At 45.1% G+C, this 10482-nt stretch overlaps 1 protein-coding gene across 1 annotated transcript in view; it reads left to right on the forward strand.

The window, feature by feature from the left end:
- The window catches only part of RNASEH1 (ribonuclease H1), a 15420-nt gene continuing 4938 nt past the window's right edge, over nucleotides 1-10482 (forward strand). Inside the window, 8 exon segments of the mRNA XM_040622858.1 lie at nucleotides 1-221; nucleotides 1041-1156; nucleotides 5008-5166; nucleotides 7503-7602; nucleotides 8482-8536; nucleotides 8869-8953; nucleotides 9545-9592; nucleotides 9595-9647. Of these exon segments, the coding sequence (XP_040478792.1) occupies nucleotides 91-221; nucleotides 1041-1156; nucleotides 5008-5166; nucleotides 7503-7602; nucleotides 8482-8536; nucleotides 8869-8953; nucleotides 9545-9592; nucleotides 9595-9647 (747 nt within the window). The 5' untranslated portion in view covers nucleotides 1-90.

Below are 10482 nucleotides of genomic sequence, written 5' to 3' on the forward strand. Positions count from 1 at the left end.
ATCACCCCGCGCCGCCGCCGGAAATTGTGTCTGTGTGGTGGTGGCGCGAGGTAGGGAACTAAGCTGCTTGGCGATGGCCGGTTGTGAGTGATGACCAGGCTTCTGGCCGTGGCGCGCAGACTTGCTTTGGCCGCCGTGCGCTTCAGCACCCAGGGCTGCAGCGGTCTCAGCATGTTTTATGCCGTGAAGAGGGGCCGCAAGGCCGGGGTCTTCCAGACCTGGTGAGTGGGCCGCGCCTCCCCAAAGCCGAGCCCAGGGCGGACTGGACGCGAGCTTGCGGCTTGCGGCCGGGGGTGGAGCGCCTGGGAGTCCTGCGGCCCGCCAGGCAGTGGGAGCCCCGGGCCCGCCCCCGCCGGTCTCCGCTGACGTGGTCTTGCAGGTCCCGGCCGCAGGCTCCGACTCGGTTTCGTATTTGTTGGCAGTGTCAGAAATGCCGCATGTAGTTTAAGGGTGGCCAGGGGCCTCAACTTAATCCTTTTTGTTTCGGGGAAAGAATTTCGAAATAGTTACACATAGTCAAACTCTGATAATACCTACCCTCGTCTTCCCTGTGTTTTTAAAAAGAGAAATTCTTATAAACTAAATTTGGATCCCTGTAAGGGTCCTTGGAGGTGGGCTTATTTTTTTCAGGTGTAGTTACTGTGGTCAGGAAATTCTTGGGGTTAGTAAGTGACACAGATAGGGCTTGTTGTATCCACGTCTTCGGATTCCACGAGTAGGACTCTCCCCGCCATATGGTATCAGGGTTTATTATCTGTGTGCTGTAATGAAATGATTAATAGGATTTCCTTTTTCAAAGACCCAAAATTTCTGGTTTTGAGATTGAGGAAACTGTGACATGCTGGTGTACTATCTGGCTGATACATAGCACCACCGGGTGAAAGCGTTTGGCAGGAAACAAAACTACAAACAGGCATGACCCTTTGTCCCCACCGAGCTGACAGCCCCAACCTTTTTCACCCTGTTCCCAACCTAAGAAAGGAATCTGTTAAAAAGAGGAACAGTAAGGGAGAAGGAAGTAACATTGCATTCTCTTCCAGGAGCGAATGTAAAGCCCAGGTGGACCGGTTTCCTGCTGCGAGATTTAAGAAGTTTGCCACTGAGGAGGAGGCCTGGGCCTTTGTCAGAAAGCCTGCAAGCCCAGATGGCTCAGAAGGTAGTCAGCTGCTCTCATCACTATGGTGTTTTAACCTGTTCAAAACCTCGCATACCCCAGTGTCACTTGGTCTGTATAGCTATCTTCTAAACAGAGGATGTGATGATTGTTTCCATTTTTCTGTTTTACAGATGAGGAAACAGACAAAAAGCAGTTGAGCTTAATGGTTTAGCTTAGTGGTTTCTGTTAGTAACAGTATTAGAGACAAGCTGAGACTCCAATCTGCTGTTCCATTTGGAGTCCTCACTCTACTTAATTCTTTTATTTATTTTTATTTTTTATTTTTAAATATGTTTTTTAAAATTTTATTTATTTGTCAGAGACAGAGTGTGCAAAAGCAGGGGGAGTGGCAGGCAGAGGAAGAGGGAGAAGCAGACTCCCGGCTGAGCAGGGAGCCCAACATGGGGCTCCACCCCAGGACACTGATATCATGACCTGAGCTGAAGGCAGATGCTCAACTGACTGAGCCACTCAGGAGCCCCTAATTCTACCTTTAAAAAAATACCTGTTCTGTTATCAAATTGAACGGGCTACAGCTTTTAAGTGATGAATGTAGTTTGTTTCCTGGCATGCACCTGTATGTATGGTGTTTCCTTCTTATTTAGGACAGGGTCACACAATCAGAGTTTCCTACAGTTTCATGTGTTGGAGAAAGTAGAATTAATTGAAGCTTAAGTTCCACTATAAGGAACATCAAGTATGCAGAACTAAGGGTGACTGCTTGAGAGCACAAAATTTTTAAAATATAATTAACCCTTGAACAACATGAGTTTGAGCTGCGTGGGTAAACTTATATGCAGACTTCATTATATTACATTTATCATATAACATACATTTATTATAAATTTTCCTTAGGACTTTTTTTTTTTTAAGATTTTATTTATTTGTCAGGGAGAGAGAGAGAGAGTGAGCACAAGTGGGGAGAGGGGCAGGCAGAGGAAGAAGCAGGCTCTGCGCCAAGCAAAGGAATCTAATGTGGGGCTCGATCCCTGGGTCCTGGGATCATGACCTGAGCTGAAGGCAGATGCCCAACCAACTGAGCCACCCAAGTGTCCTTCCTTAGGATTTTCTTAACATTTTCTTTTAAAATTTTCATTTATTAATTTGAGAGAGAGAGAGACTGAGAGAGAGTGTGCAAGCATGAGCCAGCGGGGGGGGGGAGCAGAGGGAGAAGGAGACTCCCTGGTGAGCAGGGAGCCCAACATGGCTCGATCTTGGGACTCCACGATCATGGCCTGAGCCAAAGGGAGACACTTAACCGACTGAGCCGCCCAGGCGCCACTTAATAACATTTTCTACTCTCCATTACTTTATTGCAAGACTACAGTGTATAGGACATATATAAATACATGTGAATCAACTGTTCACATCTGTAAGACTTCCAGTTAACTGTAGGCTATCAGTAGTAGTTAAGCGTTTGGGGAATCAGAGATTATACTCAGATTTTCGACTGAGCAGGGCGTCAGACCCCCATGTTGTTCGGGGGTAAACTGTATATCTTAACCTACTTTGAAAACGTTGTGTCTCATTAGCTTTACTCACAAATTTTTTTACTAGTGAATTAAGATGAGAGAATAGTTTGAATCTGCTTTTTTTGAGCAGGCTCTCTACAGTCCCACTGAGATGCTCAAGCTTTGCATAGCTGCTCCTTTGGGAGCATGACACTTGTGGTCAAAGCAGAATTCGGGGAGAGGCAGTCACGCTTAGGGATCTGCCCTGCAGGATGAGTTTCTGAAGCAGGGCAGAACCTCACTCACTGCATCAGCTTCACCCTCTGTCTCCCCAGCAGCTTTTAAGGAAGTTGTGACGTGACCATTAGATTTTCTGCCCTGGTGGAGAAATCCGTTTGGGACAGAAAACAAATGTGCAAGTACGGCTCTTGTCTTCGTTGGGTTCTTAATACTTCCTTTTCACAGCTCTTTTGTTCAACCAAATAGTAATTTGTTCATACTTCAGTTCTTCCCATAGAAGTATGCTTCTGTTTATTAAATACTCTAAATACTAAGGCAGGATAGTTCTTTATATCTATGAATCACCTTTCTTAAAAGTTTACCGAGACCTCCGAGTCGGTGGCTTATATATGTAAATTGGGATTTCACATCTTTAATGTTCAAGAACTGTGTCAAAGCAGAAGTGTTAGCCCCTTCCCCAGATTCTCTCTTACTGTGACGTATATTTTTACTTTGGGATTCTTGAGCTGCTTGGCAGTTACCATGATTTATGTAAACTGATTTGGGGTTAACTTACTCAACCCAATTTTGTGAAGGGAAAATTATCTGACAACATGGGCTCCTTTTCCTTCAAAGTCTTACCTATTCTTTAAAAACTTCCATTCCAATTTAACTTTCTCTGTTACTGCAGATAAAATCAATATTTGTATTGGTGTTAAACTTCTGCACAATTAACCCTTTGACTTGTACTTGTGTTTTTGGATTTACTTATGTAAAGTCCCTAGAGGAATTTTTTTTGTTTTAATTAAGATTTTATTTATTTACTTGAGGGGCGCCTGGGTGGCACAGCGGTTGGGCGTCTGCCTTCGGCTCAGGGCGTGGTCCCGGCGTTATGGGATCGAGCCCCACATCAGGCTCCTCCGCTATGAGCCTGCTTCTTCCTCTCCCACTCCCCCTGCTTGTGTTCCCTCTCTCGCTGGCTGTCTCTATCTCTGTCAAATAAATAAAATCTTAAAAAAAAAAAATTAAAAAAAAAAAAGATTTTATTTATTTACTTGAGATAGAGTGAGAGTGAAAGAGAGAGAGCACAAGCAGAGGGAGCTGCAGGGAGAGGGAGAAGCAGGATCTCCACCGAGCAGGGAGCCCGACACAGGGCTTGATCCCAGGACTCTGGGAACATGACCTGAGCTGAAGGCAGACACTTAACTGATTGAGCCACGCAGGGGCCCCCCTAGAGGAATATTTTAAAGGTAAACACAGCAGAGTGGAAAACCAAACATTGCTCTTCGTAGTGGCTTCACTCACACTTCGCCTAGATAATCTTTAGCAGTCTTCTGATAGGTGTGGGTGGAGAAGCTACTCCAGGCAGGACATTGTGGCTTGGACCCATGTGGTAGGTGTTCAGTCAACACTAGAGCCCTATTTCTCCAACCCTGGTTTAGGGATGAGCTTAAAGTGAACTCTGTAGTGTTGGGCTTAGTTGTTATTTTGGAGATACCATTAGTTACTCCTTCTGTGCCCCTATTCCCACTCCATAAAATGAGAATGTAGGAAAAGCTGCTCCCATATAACCTGAGTGTTTGAGACGCCTTTGGGATTAATTTTGCGTCCCTTGGCTGAGCTCGTGAAGCAAAGCTCTGTAACTGTCGCCCTGAAGGGACCCAGCCTCTTCTGCTGTTTGGTTTCTACTTTCCTTTCTCAGTGTGGCCCACTGTCTGTTTACTTAAGGTCCAGTTACCCGTACCCTCTCAACTTTCCTGGATGTTCTCCACCTGGCATTGATAGTGTTGAAGTATCTAGAGTAGTATCTACGAAATTCTGGTCCTTGTTTTCTTTCTGGGTAAAGAGTCCCTCAGATTGTCAAACTGCCCACCCTGTAGGATTCAGAACCCTTGGTATCCCTGCTATCTCTGTCAAAGCCAGATTTCTACTTTAATAGAAATGTGGCTTTTGTCTTCATATCGCCCTTATCAAGCTTATGGAAAATTTAGAGTACTTTCATAGGACATCAAAATCTGACACAGTGTGGACCGTCTTAAGTTATTTCCTCTATAGGGCCACAGGCAGAGCGTATTTAAGTCTGATTTAGTGATACTAAATCACTTACTGAATTTCTGGATTCTTAAGCATTTCATGTTATGTTTGTATTTTCCTGGGTTTTGAGTAGACTCGATCTTTCAGGGACAGAAAATAAGCATGAACGAGAATCACAAGTGAAAGCCAACAAGCGACTCCGTGAGCCCTCGGGTGGAGAGGAAAATGCAGAGCCCTGTGTGAAGCATGTGAGACAGAACACGGAATCCGTGCCTTCAGTTAACAAAGACTCGTTTTCTTATATGGGTATATCTCTTGGATTTTTAAGTTTTCCATATAATAATCATGAAAATAAGTGTAAGAACTTTTCCGACTTAATAGGGGAAAGTTGAGCTAATGTTTAGCATTTTCATTCTCATCTGAAGTTTCTTTAAAAATTTCTAAGGTTACTATTTTATATTGGTTGAACTGTGCAGAATTATTAGAACTTTGGACATTCATCAGAAAAGCATTATGTGGCCTATAAATGAAAACCAGTAATCTTTGGAAACACCAATATTCTCTGTGCACACAGCATTTCAGGTCACTATGAGAAAATGCAAAGGCTTCAGCTTCTTTAAGTAAGAAAGGGCTTGGGGGGCGCCTGGGTGGCTCAGTTGTTAAGCTTCTGCCTTCGGCTCAGGGCGTGATCCTGGAGTTCTGGGATCAGGCCCCACATCAGGCTCCTCCACTGGGAACCTGCTTCTTCCTCTCCCACTCCCCCTGCCTGTGTTCCCTCTCTCGCTGGCTGTCTCTCTCTCTTAATAAATAAATAAAATCTTAAAAAAAAAGGGCTTGGGGGATGCTTGGGTGCTCAGTCAGTTAGGCATTTGGCTCTTGGCATCCGCTTAGGTCCTGATCTCAGGGTCAAGCCCCCAAGTCAGGCTCAGTGCTCAGCAGGAAGTCCACTTCCCCTCACCCTCTGCCCCTCCCCCGCACAGGTGCTCCAGCGCTCTCTCTTTTTCTCTTTCTCTCTCTCTCAAATGGATAAATAAATCTTTAAAAAAGAAGAAAGGACTGGACAGAGCTCTTTTTTAGTACGAGTATGTGTACCATTTACGTTTAGCCTTTGCAAAACATAAATGGTTTTTCTTAGTCCTGAGAAGCAAAATAGTCATGAATTTTTCCTCTACTTTTAACTCCAGGGATCAGTTTATATTTAGTGACTTATGGTATATAAATTTCCTATTTTGTTTTTTACATGTATGAACAGAAAATAGGAGTAAGTAGCTTTTTTTCTTTTTTTTCTTTTTTTTTTTTTTTTGTTAAGCAGGAGTTTTGTATAAATCAGTATATTTGTAGGCTCCAAGTTTTCTCCAAGAATAAACTATCTTATAATTCAAGGAAAACCAATAGAAAATGTTTTTTGTCAAGCTGCATTAAAACTGTATAAATCGATATTGCAGTTATGTAAAAAAAACCCAAATGTTCTTGATTTGGTTACTTGCCAGTAGTCATCAGAGCACATATGTGTGGAGTAATTGGGAGATGAGCCATTTCCAAGGTACTAACAGTAGCTTGAATTACAATGGCATTTAATGCAGTGCCTGATAGGTACTCGCAGTTGAGACGAAATTCAGTGACCACAAAGGCCGTTGTGTTAATGGTGTCAATTTCGATTGAACCAAGGATTCTTATCCAACACCCGTGTTCTCCCACACTCCCAGCCCCACTCTGGCTAGGAATGTGTTCTTCCTTTAACATCCTCCCTCCTTTTCCCTTTGCCTCTGCCTTGTCCAGTCTGTTATCCTTTTGACAAACAGTACAGGGCCCCTGTTTGCTCCCAGAGCCCTGCTCTTCAAGATCTGCCAGCCTGACTTCTGCCCCCCCTGCAGAGAGTGTTCTAGTCATCAGTGGCCTCAGATTTCTTCTACCTACTTCTTTACAGCATTGGTATGTTGATCAAACCCTCTGTCTTTTTTTTTTTTTTTTTTTAAGATTTATTTATTTATTTGACAGAGAGCACAAGCAGGGGGAGCAGCAGAGGGAGAGGGAGAAGCAGGGAGCCTGACTTGGGGAGGGGGGGCTGGCTCAATCCCAGGACCCTGCAATCATGACCTGAGTCAAAGGCAGACGAACCGACTGAGCCACAAGGTGCCCCTGACCCTCTGTCTTGATGCAAAGAAGCAAAGACACGGGACCATAGTTTACTAGAGGCAAATATACTAAGAAAAAAACATTAGACCGACATCTGTTGGAGGACTAGACTCTGGCGGACAGGTCCTTATCCGCCAGGGCACTACTTGTTTGCAATGACAGCCCTCCGTGAGGAGAGGGATAGTGGCACTGTTCTGACCTCTGTAGTGGGGGTTGCAGCGGCAGCCCTCACCGCTGTGGGTCCTAGGTTCACAAAATGACTGCCTTTACCTTTAATTTGCCTATGATCCTGGGAACTGAGACGTGAGTGCATGCTAATCAAGATGTGTCGAGGGCCCCTGTGTAAGAAATTGATCATTTTTCCTAGACAGAAAATATGGATCACATTGTACAATACTTTCTCAGTTTAAAACGTGAATTCAAGCTTTGTGAATTTGTCAAACGAATCTCTGTTTTTGGTGCTTTGGCACCATGTGCAGTGGCACTCATGAAGTTCCCTCTTCCAGGAGAATTTGTCGTCGTCTACACTGATGGCTGCTGCTCCAGTAACGGGCGGAGGAGGGCACGAGCAGGAATCGGTGTTTACTGGGGGCCGGGCCATCCTTTGTGAGTAAACAAAAAAGGCTTCAAATCGAAGTGAATCACATTCTAAAACTTGTCAAGGCGTGACACAAGATTGCTTATTGTTCGGTTAGCTGAGCCACAGGTAGCAGAGGAACGAGCTCTGGTTCATGTCTACTCTGACGGCTTTGGTCTTCAGAATGTAGAATACCTCAGCACTGCTTTCTGTGCCCTGAATCTTGACGAGTCTGTGTCTCGCTGATGGCTTCTACCAGATGACTTCCCTGCCCCCGAGGAGAGTCACTTGTCTCCGGCGGGGTGGTTTTGGCAAGGATGTCCAAGGTCACCAGACTTGGAGCCCGTCATGTCCCCACGACTCTTCTGAGGACATGTGAGCTTAGAGGTTACCTCTGGTTTTTCACAAGGCACAAGGTCAGGGTGGTGCCAAGTGTGATCATTCAGATACACTCGGCAGCCCTAAAAGCCAACGTAAAAGGGATTTGAGCCTGTGAAGTAGCCACATCAGTTCTGGGCTTTGTCTCCAGCATCTACAAGTGCCCGCAGCAGCGTTGGACATAATGTAACAGAAACTGTTCAGTAACAATAAGACTTTACATTTCTTTCCACTTGTGGTCTACAGAGTTCTTTCCCTTTGTACCCCATTTTAGCCTCAAACCCTGTAAGAGGTGGCGAGCTTGTGTGGCACCGAGTGTCTGTGTATTCTTCACAAGACCATCCCATGGTGCTTTTCCATAAAATGTTAGTACTCTTGGTTTGATTTTTAAAGGCTGGTTTTTTTGTATGATGCTTTCATGTGTCAAAAAAATGTATCCAGCCTATCGTCTAGTAAGAGATTTAAGGAATCACTTTGAAAATTAGCTTTTTTAATTGATTTCATTTTCCTTTGTATTGTTTTGAAACCAGGAACATAGGCAGTAGGCTTCCCGGGCGGCAGACCAACCAGCGAGCAGAAATTCACGTAAGTCGTCAGACACGTTTTCCACTGAGAGTACGTCTGTCATAGCAGTGATCTGTGTACACACTCTGTGCACAAGATACTCAGAGTCCAGAAACTTGGTTTGGGGTTACTAATGACTCTGACGGATAGGAATTTTCCAGAAAAATTTTAAGTTATTTCAAATAGATGTGCAAACAGAACTGTATGTGTAGCGTTATTTCACACAGAGCATATAGTCATTACATTTAGCACAGAAAAAGAAAGAATGCTTAAATGGTGAAGTGATTTCAAACATCAGTAATGTTGAAAGTTGAACAATTTCTATAGCATGATGACTGGCTTGTTTCTTCAAGGCAGCCTGCAAAGCCATCGAACAAGCAAAGGCTCAAAACATCAAGAAGTTGGTTCTATATACGGACAGTATGTTTACTATAAATGGTAAGCTTTCACATTGTACTTCTAGTGTTTTCCTAGTAAACGTGAAGGAAAATAGGTATTTCTTTCTTGTGTAGGAGGTATTGTCTCAGGGCAAGATCCAAATGGCAAATAAGGACAACAGTTGGTTTGTGGGGTATAAAGAGAAAGCTGGGGGTTCTGGAGCCCGTTCTGCTGCTCTGGAGTTTGCCACGTAGGCGTGTCTTATGGGCCAGGCTCCTAAGATAGGGCAGTGGAGTAGATATGTCCCTGCTCTCGTGGTCCTTCGACTGTAAATATGCATAAGTAACTTAAGGTGACGTGCTGTTGGCTCCTTTGAGAAATAATCCTGTTTAGGACACGGGGAGGGGGTGTGGAAGAGGTGGAGGAGGCGTCCTCTTAGGCTGGGAGCTGTGGGTCAGCACCAGTCCGAGCAAAGGGATAAGCAGAGGAGTATGCCAGGGCTGTGTCCCCGGCCAGAGTACAGCCTGTGTGGGCCAGTGGCAAGTCCACACACCGCTGTGAAGACAAGTAGAGTGGGTAGAAGAGGGAAGTCTGGGAGGAGGAGACCAGGACATTCGAGCTCAGTGGACTGTGAGTGTGCTTTTCTTGTAGGTATCACTAATTGGGTTCAAGGCTGGAAGAAGAATGGGTGGAAAACGAGCACAGGGACTTCGTGGCACTGGAGCAGCTCACCCAGGGCATGGACATCCAGTGGGTGCGTGTTGTCTGAACCAGTCCTGTCACATAGCTGTGAGGACCAAATACTCTTAGATGGGGGAGAGAGAGAAGACGGGGAAGGGGGGCAGCAGACAGAGAATCTTAAACAGGCCCCACGCCCGATGTGGAGCCCAATGGGGGGCTCAATCTCGCAACCCTGAGATCATGACCTGAGCCAAAATCAAGAGTCGGACATTTAACTGACTGAGCCACCCAGGTGCCAAGGACCAAATATTCTAAATTAACTGGAGAGATCAGTGCTTTCTGTAAGTGATTTAATGACTTAGGTTAAAGTAACAGTTTACATGAAATCAGTATCGTAGTACGTATTAGAATTTGGAACACATTTGAGCCTTGATCATCGTGTAAGTAATGCTGCTTATTATTGGTGTGAGTGTGTGCAGAACACACTGTTTGGGCAGCGTGACTGAGGGGTGTTCAGTATTCCTCCCATTGTCTTGGCGGTGCGTAGGAGTGCCTCGTCTGGGCTCGCCTTGTGGGATTTCTTTTCCTTTAGTGCCCACGGTTGTGGTCACGCCGCTTTGAAGAATGAAGAGGTAGACCAGACGAAGAGTGGTGGGCAGCAAAGCAAAGTTTATTGAGCAATAGTACAAAGCTCCCAAAGAGGGAGGGGACCTAAGAGGGTTGCCACCCAAGTTTCTAAGTCTAGGGGTTTTTATGGGCTTGTTGGCGGCTGTTTTCATCTGATTAACCCTCCCCACACATGTCACCCAGTCAGGTTTTTGTCATCTGTCACGTGGGAAAGAGTGGAAGGCTCCTTCCAGGGTGGTGTAAAGTCCTTTCAATGGTTGTTTCCTCTTGGGGGGGGGGGG

The sequence above is a fragment of the Ursus maritimus genome, unplaced genomic scaffold (genome assembly GCF_017311325.1).
Source record: "Ursus maritimus isolate PB19 unplaced genomic scaffold, ASM1731132v1 scaffold_6, whole genome shotgun sequence".
Classification (NCBI taxonomy): Eukaryota; Metazoa; Chordata; class Mammalia; order Carnivora; family Ursidae; genus Ursus; species Ursus maritimus.